The sequence below is a fragment of the Carcharodon carcharias genome, chromosome 7 (assembly GCF_017639515.1).
Source record: "Carcharodon carcharias isolate sCarCar2 chromosome 7, sCarCar2.pri, whole genome shotgun sequence".
Classification (NCBI taxonomy): Eukaryota; Metazoa; Chordata; class Chondrichthyes; order Lamniformes; family Lamnidae; genus Carcharodon; species Carcharodon carcharias.
In genome coordinates, this window is record NC_054473.1 from 139,909,668 (window position 1) to 139,924,878 (window position 15,211).

Sequence of the window (15,211 nt, forward strand, 5' to 3'; positions counted from 1 at the left end):
GTATCAGAGTTTTCAGCCACCTCAGTTCTGTCCTCAGGACCTCCTTCCTGAAACCTCACATCTCTTCTCCCATAACCTTTAAGAATCTCTTCAAAACCCATTTTATAGTTTCCCTCATCTCTCCTAATTCTACCAGTGTTGGAGGGTCCTGCCTCTGCTGTAAAAGACTTTGAGATGTTTACTGCATTACAAAGCTCTATAAAATGCACATTGTTGCTGCTGATGTCCAGCGGGAAGTGTACCAATACATCTCAGAACAAAGCTTACAATATTCCCTTCTCCCATTCTCATTCTTGGCTTGTTCTCAACACCAGACACAGCCCGCAGGGCAGAGAAAGTAAAATTGGAGCAGAGCCTGTTGTTCAGCCCCTTTCACTTGAAAGGAACAAGACTTTGGGCACATATTGCATTAATGCTACAATGTGTTGATGTCCCTCAGGGGTTCTGACTGCATCACTGAAGTCACCAACTCTTAAAGATTATGTTTTTCACTCTCTCTCAGCCGACAACTTAAATCTAAGCAAAACATCGACAGGAAAACCTGAACAATGCCATCTTTATTTATGAATAATTCAGAAACCTGCAAGCTGTCAACGGAGAACTTGTGTATGTATATGTGTCTGATATATGTGTATGTGTATACAGAACTTATTACGGAACAAAATTGATGATCATCCTGCTAAAATTACAGATATGCCAGGTGGCTGCCGCGTGGCATAAAGTTCTTCACCGATGAAACTTTCAGATGAAGCTTTGTAAAATTACTTTTCAACTCACAAGCACCAGGTTGTATAGGAGTATAGGAGGAGGTGTCCTCAGTCTGTTTACTTCTGGAACAGTGTGAGTTCACAGTACAGAGGCAACATGCAGCAGTTGAATGAATGGTGAGCAGCTATTGGTGGACCTAGGCTTTGCCTACCTATAGGTGTGCTGAGTGCAGCTCCAGACCGCAGAGGTGTGAATCCTCAAGAAAATCCACTTTACTACTTGTCTCCTGAGTTAGTAGCAGTGCATGCAGAATTCGATCCTCAGTTCCAGGAGTTCCTCGGTCAATCTGAGGATGGTCACATCAAGTGAAAATAAAGAGCTATACTTTTGACTTGCCTTCTGTCCTGATCACATGAAGAAAACATCTTTTTAATTTTTAAAATTAATAATTTCAAAGTCTTATTCTATTTCTTGATGTCGCAACAGGAGCTAATGTTCATAATGTAAACAAGTATTTTAACAGTCAGGTATTTTTTCTAAAGATTAATCTTACCCAAGCAAAGAGAGAGAGAGGCAATTTCAATGTTTTTAATCATGGACCTCTGAGCATACGCTGTATAAGTGGCTATTCTTTTTTTTATCTACTATAGATGCAAATTATACAAAATAGTTTGAGGGTTTAGCTTTTGTAAGATATGTTCAGAAGCCTGAGGTGATTCCTTCCCATAGGTCATGGGGTCAAGATACACAACATTTATTTTGCAAGGCCACTTTCTAAGGGGTAATGAACAGAGCCATTTATTTTCATTTGTTCTTCCTTGATTACATGGATCTTACATGGAACATATTCACTGGACAGGTGGTTAGAATTCCAGGGAAAGGCGAAAGATATCCCTGTCTTAATTTGGGGGGAAAAAACAGCCAATCATTGTTGACGAAAGCATTTTTTTAAATAAGAGAAATTTTGAAATAGCTAAACTTAGAAGGAGTAGTGCAACATATATTTCGAAACAAGCTTTACTGAATCAGTTTTTATTCGTCTTCCTGGAATGAGGAAAATTTTCCATTTCAATGGGAATCATTAAAAGATAAGCTTTTAAAAACAGACCTGCACGCTGTGTGTGGGTGGGTTGTCTATGATCTGATTCTCTTAGTTTAATTCAACAAGGACTTGATTTTAATTGATTGTTTTCACTAGGTTTTCGCAGCTTGCTTGCACACACTCACTCACCGGGGTTTGTGAGTGCTCGGGAATTAACCCTGATGCCAAGATTTGATGGATCGACAGGAGTTGTTTACTCTGTAAATTTTCGAAGACTACTCACAGTGATCCCCTGGTAAAGATGCTGTGGGTGCGCCTTATAACGTGTATTTGTCTATGTAACATCTGCGTGTTTCTGATCATTTGTACAATCGCTTGATCACCAGGTTTAAAAATAAGCCTTGCGAAATGAAGTTCCAATTGGCATGAACTAGGGACTGGGGCTGGAATAGGAATGGGAACAAGAATGAGACTGCATCTGCCCAGTAGTAAACTGGTTTCGTATGGACTGGTAGATACAAAGTAATGTTTAGTAGGTGTGCACTGAACCTCTGTATTTGTGTGTATAGTGGCAGCTGCTCCTGGTGGGAGTGGTGAGCATTACTGGGAGTGGCTCATTATGAAGCTTTCTGTGCCGCCTTTCAGAAGCTTTACTTATTCATTATTCTCAGGGAGCACTGTGCCAGTAGCAGCTTCAGAGCTCTTCAGCGCTTTAGAGTACAAGCTGTGACCGTTGGGTGGAAGACTTGGACTCCTGTTAGTAACCCCTGGCTTTAAATTCTACAAGGACTGCTTTTTTAATCTTGCCAGCCCAGCTGGTTGTGCGTGTGTGCGTGAGTAGATATGGACGGCTGAAAGTACTGTTTTAAGAGTTAACAGGAAAAAGCTTGGAACCTCCTCCGTCTTCTATAAGGGACCCAGTTGCTGTTCCAGTCTTTATCAGCACCCCAGATCAGAATCTGCTTTGGGTGAAGCTGGGAAGCATCAGCTTATCAGTGCTGGTCGCGTGGCTTCTTTGTGTACAACAGCTGCTCTTGATGCATGGGCAAATACTGAAACTCAGCACTGGGCAGTTAAACACAGACCTAAGGAACACAGGAAATACATGTACCTCTACCTTTTCTAAACGAGATTTAAACCACTTTATACACAATCCCCAGGGTTACTTCTGTGCATTACTTATCCTCAATTGAGTTAGCACTAAGTGGATGTAAAAAGAAGAAACCCATAATACTCAAAGTGGTTCATTACCAAGGGTTGTTATATTTAACAAAAAAAAACCATGGATGTACGTTTTTATCCAGCTGCTGCTGGCAACACTATTCCTGGAGATCCTTCCAACCTGGACCTTTCCCAATGCTTGGGCTACTACAGCTACAACAAGGTGAAAACATTTCTTTATCTTCATTGTTGCCATTCTTTACTCTTAATACTTTGTAAGAAAAGAGGTAATTGAATTATCTAGTATTAAATTATTTCCAGTATATATGCAAACTGTTGATATTTATTGTAAGTGACTCTAACATTCTTTTTGCCTTTATGATTTTAAATGTCTTATCTGCACTTAAAGCCATCAGAAACTAACTCCAAGTGGCATAATCATTATTCGCCTTTTTCGATTTCTGAAATCAATAGAAACACTGATGGGATTGGCAGCATAATCAGTGAGCCAGAAAACTGATTGCTAACCATCTTCCAAAGAAAAGGCCATATTTGGACTCCTAAAGATTACAGGAGTATTGTTTGCAATATTTTATCCTGTCATCTGTGAACGCACATTGAACAGTACCAGAACATTTCTTTTCATGTGCATTATTTATTTGAAGACACAAACTAAAATTAAACAATTTACTCTGAATGTTTAGCTGTACCATTTTTATCAACTGTGTCATTTTGACTGTGATCACTCACTGAATAAAATCTAAAAAAAATTGTGATCTGAATTCAATCATAATCTGTTAATTGCACTAATTACCTAAAATCCTAACAAGAATCATTGGGAATAAACTTTTTTTTCCAAACTGCTGGACTCCACTATATGTTATGTAAATGCAATACCATTGATTTTGCGGATTCAAGCATTTTGTCAACTAAAAGTTTAAAACTCTTACACAACCATTGAAATAATCGGATGTGCTATAGAATGTACGATTTCATTGTGTTGGTAACATGCTCTCCTTGTCTCAATGCTGCTCCTATATTTGACTTTATTACTTGTTTACTGGGTGTTTTTACTGTCTCTGAGTAACACATTGCTCAATCATTTACTGCTTTAGGCTTGAGGGACATCACGCCTAATTATTGGCTAATTACTGTGAGAAAGTTTTGTTTTTTCTCTCTACCCTACTTTCATCCATCCCATGGCAGCATTATCTCCTGATTCTCTTGTACTGTGTATCAGAAGAGTAATCCTTTTGTACTGTCAAAGCAAGTATTGTTTCAAGTTACTCACATGGCAGACACAAAGCTGTTCCCGTAATCAATATAACTATTTCCTTTTTTCATATAGTCAACGCAGCACTGTTGATCTTTGTTGATAACTACATCATCAATACTAATAGTTAGCATTTAGTTTAGTAAAGAGTATGGTGGACTCCTATAGAGTTTGGCAAATCAAAAATGCTTTTATTATGCCAATGATGTTCTTCTGTGCCCTACTGTAGATCTGTTGTGATCTGGCAGAACCACTTCATTGTGTTATTTAGCATACAGTTGTGACCCTGCTGAGGAAAAGCTTGCTCATGCCGCCAGCTTCGTTAGAAAGCTGGTTAATGTGTGTATGCTACTCCCAATTTTAATTGTCTTTAAGTATGAGTTCATGAATCATCTTTTCTGGAGAGTAAATTTCTGAGGGAATCTGCAATAACTTTCTGAATATTGTTCTTTATTGATTTCACTTGAGTTTTAAGTGGTGAAACTTTGTCAGAAGTGCTATATGATGACATGTGAAAAGGTAGTGCCATGTAGAATATTTCATGTGCTTCTAAAGCTACTTTTTGAATAACTCAAAAGCACCTGTGATTTTAAAGCTGCAATACTAATCATTCTCCATTTAAACCAATTGTATAACTTTTGTAAAGAGATGAGTATAAGAAAATGAAATGATTTGGATGAGTATTATTCAACCAAATCTTAGACTCCAACTCTTTTTTTTCATCTTTAGTACATCATCAGCACAATGTGTCATGCAGTATCTGATCTGAACAGGGGCAGCTTAGCATGATCTTTCAGAGTTCATTATTTGGAATGGTTAACAATACATTTTCGAAATACATGGGAAAGATTTGCATTCTCAATGTTACAGTTTTTAAAAACATTTCTGAAAATTTAGATATTTGTCACAGTCTAAAAAATGTTGCTACTTTCACAAATGGTTCTGCAGTTAGATTTTTTTTTGGAACTGTACAACAGCCTATAAATAGAAGATGACTGGCAAGTGAAATCAGAGATGTTTTAAGGTATTTGGTGAATGGAGCTTGAAGTTTTTAGGTTTCATATCATTATTTCCATTGACAATGTTTGAGTAAAGCTGGTGCTACTGTCAGAGTTATGAAAACTCTCTTCTTGTAACTAGAACTCTTGGCAAGTTAAAGACGGTTCCTCTTTGGTACAAATCCAGCCAAATTCTCCAGCTATTAACTCAAAAACATTACCATGATATCCCCAGTGCTTAAAGGTAAAAACTGCTGTCATGAAGTTGATTTGTTTATACTGACAAGCTGTCGGCCAACATACTCTCACTTGCCCAAAGCAATGATTTGTTGAACATGATTCAGCTTTGTTAAATGAAATCTTTTCATCACCTTCTTTTACCTGTAGTTATATGTGCAAATCATTTCATACATAGTAAATGTATTTGCCAAAATACATTAACCAGACTCTTCCAATTGTGGACTTGAAAGTTTTAAGAAATGCTTGTAAAAGAATTAACATAGGAGAAAGAGCAGTGCAGGAGCAATAAATGAAAGTCTGTTTTTTTGTACAGAACATAAAAGTTATAGTGTGGATAGTTATGTGTTATGTAAATAGTGTGCAAATATTTATGCAAATCAATTTGCATTTCATGTTTTAGGTTTGAAATTTGAAGTAGTCTCTGTTATTAATTGATCTAAGTGATTCAAATTTCAGATCCTCTGCACATACTGAGATCTGTTGCAATTTGAATGCACCGTTCCTTCAAGAAAATAATGGAGTCTTGGCAATGGGATCAGTTGTTCTGTGCAAGGATAGTGGCATTTTGCTGGTTGAATATTTCTGTCTTTCAGAAATTGGCAACAAAGGAGTGAAATAGATTTTGTTTTTATTTTGCATTTCAAAATTTGCAGATGACACAACTTGGGAGATCATGATAGACATCAAGAAGACATTGACAGGCTAGTGGAATGGGAGGCCACATGACAGATGCAATTTATCACAGGCAATTGCAATTTGATGCATTTTGGTAGGAAGAACATGGGAGATAATAGAAACTTAGGGGAACAATTCTAAGGGGGATGAAGGAGCAATGAGGCAAATTGTTGAAGGGGCAGGGTAGGTTGAAAAATTGTTTATAAAGACACATGGAATCTTGAGCTCTATAAATACAGGCGTAAGTATACAAAAGCAAGGAAGTCATAACAACTTTAAAACACTGGTTTGGCAGCAACTGGAGCATTGCATCCTGGGCTCTACAATTCAGGGACAATATAAAGAGGGTGCAGAAAAAGAATGAAAACGGTTCCAGGGATGAGGGGCTTCAGTTACGTGAATAGATTGGAAATGCTAGGGCTGTTCTTCTTTGAGAAGAGAATACAGAGAGTAAATTTCATAAAGGTGTTCAAAAATGTAAAGGGTCTAGACAGGGTTTATAGGGAGAAACAGTTTCTGTTGGTAGAAAGGTCGAGAACCAGAGGATACTGGTGATTGGGAAAAGAACCAAAGGTGACATGAGGGGAAACTATTTTACACAGTGGTTATATTCTGGAATGCCCTGCCCTAGAGTGTGGTGGAGGCAGATTCAATCATGGCTTTCGAGAGGGAATTGGATAAGCACCTGAAGGGAAAAGATTGGCCAGGCTACAAGGAATGCGTAGGGGAGTGGGACTAGCTAAATTCCTCTCGCAGAGAGCCAATGTGGAGTGGTGGGAGCAAATGGGCTCTTTCTGTGCTGTAACCATTCTATGATTCTATCTCTACCAAACAATGCAAATTATTTACTTGGTGGCCCAGTGAGTATGTATTCAAGATGGATCAGTAAGGTGTCTGTCAGTAGCTTCCCTTCGTGTTCTTTGTTTCCCAGGCACTATTGAGAAGATTAGGGATTCTCTGCAAAAGTAGATAAATTCAGCCACAATATAATTAAATAGTGGAACTGGCTCAAGGGGCTAGATCCCCTACGTTTGTTCCAAGACCAAGCCCAACCCTGTGTAATTTTTGGGGAGGGAACTATAGGTGGAGTCAAAACTCTTAAACCACGTGAATGTGCCTAGTGTATTTGCCAAAATCTGCTGGGATGAGAATGGAATCCGAATTACATGTGTATTGCTCAGGAAAAAATACGATCCTAGCCTGTGATTGTTTGTTACTTTCTGTAGGCTTGCAGGAATATTTCACAGCTGTAATTTTTCACAACAGTTGGTAGTATGGTATCAGAAGACCCTTTGAAAACTAATTTACAAAAGGAAGAGTTTGAATGATAGTTAGCAGACTGGCATCAAAACTGGAATAATAATTCTTAATCAATGAAAGGATGGATTACAAAGCAATGAATAATGATGGATGAGTTGAGAATCTATCTCCAGGTTTTTGTCATTGTGTTCATACAGTATAAATAAGTTCATGTGCATTAGAAATTGAGACAACCTGCTTTGTTATTTCACAAGAAGTAACTGAATGAATTCAGAGACTAGTGTCTGGCAGCTGTGTTGAGTTAATCATCCAACCAGTCATTAAGTACCTTCAGGGAAAGGATTTTGTTAATATCTCTAGGTATAATAATTCTGATTTAATTTAATCAGCACAGTTTAATTTGACATCAGAGGGCACACTACATCATAAATACTGACAGGACTGAACACAGTTTAACATTTCTGTTTACTATTATTTCATACGCCATTATTTCCCTGCTCTGAATTTATTTTCCTTTTCACTAGTGGAGCAATTCCTGATTTAAAAAAAAATAATCCTGGGAGTATCAAATTTTTAATGTTCCAGGCTGTAGTAAATTAAAATCTGTTCTAACAAATTTGGCTCTTGCAGAGATTTGCTTAAAAATGTTTTTAAATAACTCTGAACATCTAGTTGCAGTAAGGGAATATTTAAATATTGCATGCATTAAATATGACTCCAGAGAAATGGAGCTGGAGTTTAATACAAATTCTGAGGAAACTGGCAAGAAAAAAATCTGCTGTGCAGCAGTAGGAGATTGCATTATACTATTTGTAAGGACTGTGATTATATTGCAAAGTGCTTCAGATGTTATGATTTATTGTAGAAATGTTACAAAGCTATTGAGCAAAATGAATGCAGTAAATAAGTGGAATTGTAATGAAAAGCCACTTCACATTAATTTGGTGCAAGCTGCCTTTGTATGCATAAAATAACAATATCCACCCTACTTGGATTCTACAATCATAGAATAAATTAAAATGTTGTATTTTCACAGTTTGCTATTTAACCAGCATGAGGTAATCAGCATCGTCCTCCAGCCACTTTCTGTGCTGCATATTTAAACAAAGAGCAAAGTGCTCAGCTGTTTCTGAGGGATGGTGCTGGAAAAACACAAATGATTTATGTGCTTACAATCTTTTTAGTGTGTATTGATTTGACTGTTACGATCCATAAACTGCCTCTATCAACTCAGTCCTGAAAATTACTTCAGAAAATCTTATTCAGGATTGATAATATAAAAGTTAAGGAAAAACAAGACAAAATTGTATTGTGAGGCAGAAAATATATTCTCCAATATTAACTTTCTCTTTTTCTGAAAAATGTTTCACAAAAAAAGCATGGAGCTTTAAGCGAAAGATTTTTCTCTAGAATTCTTGAGTTTGACCAATCTAATAAAACTATATATTTTCCTTCTTTCACTCATTCATATTATATTTATGTATTCTGCTTGGTCCCCAAGTTAGGATTAAATAAATTTGAGTCTGTCCCATCCGCCCACTGTTCTTTCAACAAGCTTAAATACAACAGTGATATACTCCTGGAAGGATAGAATCAATCCAATTTCAGGATAGGTGGATAAATGAGGAACAAAGGTCAGCAGTTAGAATAATCTGATTTTTTTAGTCCTTTTTTTAACTTTATAATATTGCGATACAGTCGGTGTAATACTGCTTGGAAAAACTGAGGAAACAATATTGGTTAAAAAGGTGTAAAAAGCTCGTAACTTTGATACCAATGAGCTACTTTTTAACACACTTGCATTGCACTTAAGCAATATGCAAATTAGAGTACAAAACAAGTGAAATCATGTGCACATTTCAGATGTCAAGCATGTGTTTCGCACTGCCTGAAACCCAAAGTTGTTCAGTACACTTTGAGTACTCTCCAAGTGTACTGGTACTGTTTCTTTGAGTACCGTTTTGTTGAATGTGAAATCAGAAAAGTTTTGGAATAATTACTGTGTTGCTTTTTATGATGAAATACTTATGTTTGTAACATTTAAAGTAACTATTAGCCAGAGGAAAAAGAACCAAAAGTCCAAAAGGATAAGGGGCCCCATCATTGGAAAGTTTTATAATAATGTGTATGTTTCCCAAATGATGGAGGGGGAAGGGCTGATAGCAGTTTGATTTCTTTGTGTTGGCCCCTGGCATACCTTTTGGTAACCCTGGTAACAAAAGAGTTAGCAAGAGAATGATTTATCACAGCATGGTACTGTATTTGAAACCACATATGCATAAGTGGTTTAAAATGGTATTTTTCTGCATCAGTTTCTCCACTGTGGCTACTGAAATGATTTTAATTACAGGCTAGTATGGAACAGTAGTAATAAAAGTATCTGACCCCACTGTAATCTGCCTCAGTGTTAGCTGTCAATGATAATGTTTACTATATTGTGTATAATTTAGGCATTAGTGGACCAACCCAATTTCTGTAGTTGACAATTACTTAGAATTCTTTATTCTAAAGTTCATTTGGTGTTGCCAGTTGTTCCAGCATTTTGATCAATAATTGCACATTTGTTTAATTTTAATCATGAGTGCTTTCAGCAGTTAAGTATAGCTACAGAAAAGGCAATTTGTTTTCAACAAGATATGACTGAAAGCATTTTACCAGTAATAAAAAAAAAACTCACCGTAAGCCTATACTTTTTGAAAATGGGGCCTGAGTTTGGTACAACAAATATTTTTTACTGAAATCCTTAATGGATTCCAATGTGGTTAAAAAGAGAAGGTGCAGCAAACTTTTGAAAGGACCATTGAAACTGCCAGCTCACATACCTTGAAAACCTGCTAGGGTAAACGTGTTGACATGAACTGGGTCATTATTTTAATCTTGGTTCAGGGAATAACTTTTGGCTCTAGTTGCTGTGCTGTTGTGCATCAGGGGTTTTGCAAAAGGCTGATTTAACTGACTTGATATGATCTCCCTTCAATTTTTACCACAAAGGAACTTGCAGCACGTGCAATCAACTGGTAATACTTTCCACACAGGAACCGAGACCGGGCAGAGGGCAAGATGGTCGTGTAAACCCGGTTTGAAATTGGTAGTGGAGTAGAGAATTCTTAATCCCTACAAACCAGAGAATGTTTTGATAACTATCAAGCACCATTTGTGCCACAGCTGGACATGAACCTTTATTGGGAATTACAATTACATTCTGGATAATGACTCCATACATCTGATTCCAAGTACTTTATTCCATTTGCTTTTTGGAGCAAAGGTGGTGATTTTAACATAACCCGCACAGTCAGAAACTGCCTGGATCAGGTCAGACATTGGTTTGATAGCCCACCTGATTTTACTCTCCACTCACTTCACTGGACAGTGAAATGAGCTGGGTGTCAATAAAGCTTGTAACCTTATCCCTCCTGTTTTCCCCCCAGCTGAGTCAGGTTAAAATTATCCCCAAGTCTTTAGCTTGCTGATCTCAAGAGTGGTTTAGATTGAATAAGGAGGTTTAAATCAGGTTGGTATAAATGGCAGGTCCAAATAAAATGACCATTTTCTACAGGAAGAATGGTATAACAGTCTCTGACCTGAAACGTTAACTTGGTTTCAGTCTCTACAAATGCGACCTACCCTGCTGAGTATTTTCAGCATTTTCTGTCTTTATTTCCGATTTCCAACTTTTGCAGTATTTTGCTTTTGTACAGCACAAATATTTGGCTGGTAATTTAATAATGCCCATTACCTGAACTGAATCTGAAAAGCTGCTAGTATGAACCCTAGGACAATTGTGTACAGTTCAGATTACCCTGATTCAAACTGTGTAGTCTCAATGAGGACCACAATATAAGCAGGGAAATTAGTGGAATTCTATCTAAGGCATTTCTACAGAATTAAGTGATTAATATGTTCAGTTATGTTGTAAAAGTGTGTGGAAAATTATTACATTATTTAAATATCTTATATTTATCTCTTATGGTAAGTCTTGTTTGTCTTGCCAGAAGGTTGATACTGTCCTACTGATGCCACATGCTGTATGTATTAGAAAAAAGCATTAAATGGGCAAAGCTCTAAAGTACATTTAGATTGGTGCTGGCTGCTGTACAGTGTTGTCAGTTAATTGAAAAAAAACACTACTGCTTTCTATAGTGACACTGAACATAAATGGTTTGCTACCCAGAGTATAGGGCAGAACACAGCTTGTTTCTTTGTGATTGAAAGTGGTTCAAATCCTCCTAGGCGACTAGCATTGACTTTTAAAGCCCCGGACATATGGTACAGTAAATGATTTGTATTTACAGTACTGCCAGGCCTAGGTATCATGTTTTATAAAGGCAGTGTTTTGTAACAGTGCCCTGGTTTGTATTCCCAGTTCTCTTTTCATTGTGCCATGTCTCGGTATCCAACTATTCAGGCGGCCATTATCTTTTACAAATCATTGCATCTGTTATCTTCTCGGGTTACTATTGACAAAGAATTGAGCCTCAACTGCCTACAGACCCAGTTACTACCTTACTTGTTCACTTTACACTGGCTGCCTGACCAAATATGGCAAAGATTTTTTTTAAATTAAATGCTTAATAATTGAAGATAACAAATGCTGTCTTTTTATTTAAAGTCACATGCACTGGAAGACATGGTTCCATTTGTTGTAACTGGTGTCAATTTAATTATTTAGATTTGGTGTTTTGGAGTGGTGAAGAAACCTGATTGCCATGTCTAACAACGTATTTGTGCTTTTGTGTGATTTTAATTTTCATTCCCATTTAGTTCTCATTAACCTAGATTTAGCTTTCTGCACTGACGCGCAGCTAGAAATCTGAAGACAATGCAGATTATGTTTTCTGAATTCTGAATGCTCCTGAGGAATGCCAGAGTGGCTATCGTTGCACAACTGGAGACTTGTAGGCAGATGTAGTAAGGAGTAGTAAATAAACTTTGTGCTGCTTGAACAATTTGACTTGTATTTACTGACGCCAAAGACAGCAGCAACTTCTATCATTCACCCTGTGCTCTTTTTGAAAGGTTAAATTTGAATTTACTCCATAGAACTTTATGCAACAGTATAAAACAATATAAAACCTAAATATTATCCTGCAGCATACAATGACCATCCCAATTATCCTACAGGATATTTTGTCATCTGTTTATTTAAAGAGTATATGTCATTTTAAATATATACTAAAGCATCCTGTTATCTTAATCTACATAAAACCTTTAATTTTTAAAGGAAATTATTGCTCCTTATAAGGGGAATATACTCAACCAAGATTTTTGAAATATGTAATGGTATTTAATATCAGTAAAGGCAAGAAATTGCTGTTTGTTATAAAAGTGGATGAATGGGTAACACATTCATATAACATTCCTCTATCTGCTTTTTTTAATAGAGCCATGAGCACATTCAAAGTAACTTAATAAATGCTTAATAGCCTGTGTTGAAATAGCATCAAAAAGTGATATGAATCCATTAAGCATTGGTCTATTAGAATTGCAAATAATCTGCTTCTAACCTAAAGTGTATTACCCATTCCCTTATCATTTAAAAAAATCTGAACAACAGAAAAGGTGCGAATTGCAGCATTTTGTTCAAGCTGTTATGAAATGAACAATCTAGAGAATTATATTTGCAATCAGGCAAGTAATAGATGTGCTATATCTTTTTTTAATCACATACATCAAATTTACTGCCCATAATCGGGAAAAAGCGGGGTATCTGGAAATTTCTGTTCTGTAGGTGATATTCAAATTTAATTTTTGAATAACAATTCTATTTTCACACATTAGCCAGGCACATTAAAAATACACTTCTTGTTGATTTCGCCATATAAAAATGGATGAAAAGTGACTTTTTCCCCCAACGTGAGGGGAAGACGTGAAGATTACAGCAAAGTCATTAATGTAGGCATTATATTTATGAAGCTTGCAGCGCCTATAACTTAAAATAGATGTACATTAGGAATAAGAAACCTTTTATTCAGCTAAGGAATAACATTGAGAGCCATGCTGTAATATTGAGATGCTTTGGGATATCAGTCATGTCGTAGTAATGATAAAAGGATTTAACATGAATTCAATGATTGGTAACAACTGTTGGGATTAATAAGGATGGAGACAACAGTTTAAATAAAGATGTTCTTACAAGATGCTTCAAATGCCAAACACATGCAGTATGAATAGATTACAATTTATCTGATTATATATTACAATTATCTCTGCAAATCCTAAACACATGAAACAAAGTTTTATGTGACCTAATTTGTACTCTGATTCATCTGGAATACAACCTTTGCAGGTGAGGAAAAAAGATCCGTCAAAAAATGGGGTAGTCAGTGTTTGGTGAAGGGGAGGCTGTGGCAAAATGCAATTGTCACTGGACTGGTATTCCAGAGACCCAGGGTAATGCTCTGGGGACCTGGATTCAAATCCCACCACGACAAATGGTGAAATTTGAATTCAATAAAAATCTGGAATTAAAAGTCTCATGATGACCATGAAACCATTGCCGATTGTCATAAAAATCCACCTGGTTAACTAATATCCTTTAGGGAAGAAAATCTGCTGTCCTTACCTGGTCTGGCCTACATGTGACTTCAGGCCCACAGCAATGTGGTTAAGTTTTAAATGCCCCCTGAACAAGGGCACTTGGGGATGGGCAATAAATGCTGCCCTAGCCAGTGATGTCCACATCCCATGAATGAATAAAACATAGTGGAAAAGCACAATTACAAATAAGAATGGCTGAGGACTTTCTGGATCTTTTGGCTTCTCCAGCAAGGCAAACTGTTCTAATGTATTGTTTTACACAACCTGATAAACACATTTGCTCCTCGTTTAGCCAGGGGATCCTAATACAATATATTTTTCTAACGTTGAAAGTCTGTCTTTGCAGCTTTCCAATTCCGTTTTCCATGGCTTCCTCAACAAAATAATATTCCTATTATAAAAGTGCAAGCCTCTGCCAATGTTCTGAATTTGGCCATGAAGAGGTGCACAGGAATGGCCTGGAAGAACTTGTCTGTTGTTGATATGTGGTTGGTTGGTAGCCCCTATGTTGCTAACCAAGCATTATAACTAATTGTAAACTTGCTTAGTGGAGAGTCATTTGCTTGGTGGACTTCAATCATTTTAACTGAATTAATCCTGAGAGAGAACATTTCTTTACAGTGCACTCCCTCTATGAGTCTGGTGGGTGAGCAGCATATTGTTTGCAAATTGAGCCAAGACCTAAATAAAGTCAAACTCCAGCCTTCCTTGACAATTCCTGGGAGGTTTGTCTGGAGGGAAGCCTCCACCTATCCAACCATGGCCCACTGTGCTAGATGGAGCATGGCTGTGGGGTGAGACTATGTGCCATATACATAGCCAGTGATCCTGCCAGCAGGCTACGGTGCCATGAAGGAATGCCAGCTTGCCCACAAGTACGAGCAGAGTTCAACTGGGGATCTGGGTCAGGGTTGTGCAGTCATTTTTTGGAGTCCTTTATAATTGGCACTACTGGCAGACCACTCCAGGGGACCTCGGCACCCAAACATCTGAGGAAGTATCCTTTGATAGAAATCCTGGTCTTGCTCCAGATGATGCCTAAGATATGCCCCTAGTGGCATTGAAAACTTCCAGCAGCATTATAAAGAGGTGATCTTGCCCTGACCCTGCATACCTTGGGTTCAGTGCAGGAAGTCAATGGCTGTTCCTGGCACTTAAACTGAGATCAAAGGCCTTTGGACTTTCAGGGCTAGTATATTTCTCACCCTTCTAATAGGAAGAGGACCTCTGAAACTTTCTGCAGCTCAACTGAGGATGTTCATCAAGCCATGACTATGTACGATTTACCGGCCTCTTTCTCAAACTGTACCTGGACAA

The 15,211-nt window shown here is 37.4% G+C and overlaps 1 protein-coding gene across 2 annotated transcripts in view; it reads left to right on the forward strand.

Moving 5' to 3' along the window:
• The first annotated feature begins 3,032 nt into the window (after positions 1–3,032).
• Positions 3,033–15,211, forward strand: part of tox3 (TOX high mobility group box family member 3) — a 123,536-nt gene continuing 111,357 nt past the window's right edge. For both annotated transcript variants that reach the window (XM_041192206.1, XM_041192205.1), the window contains exon 1: positions 3,033–3,134. In XM_041192206.1, the coding sequence (XP_041048140.1) occupies positions 3,033–3,134 (102 nt within the window). The remainder of the gene's footprint in view (positions 3,135–15,211) is intronic.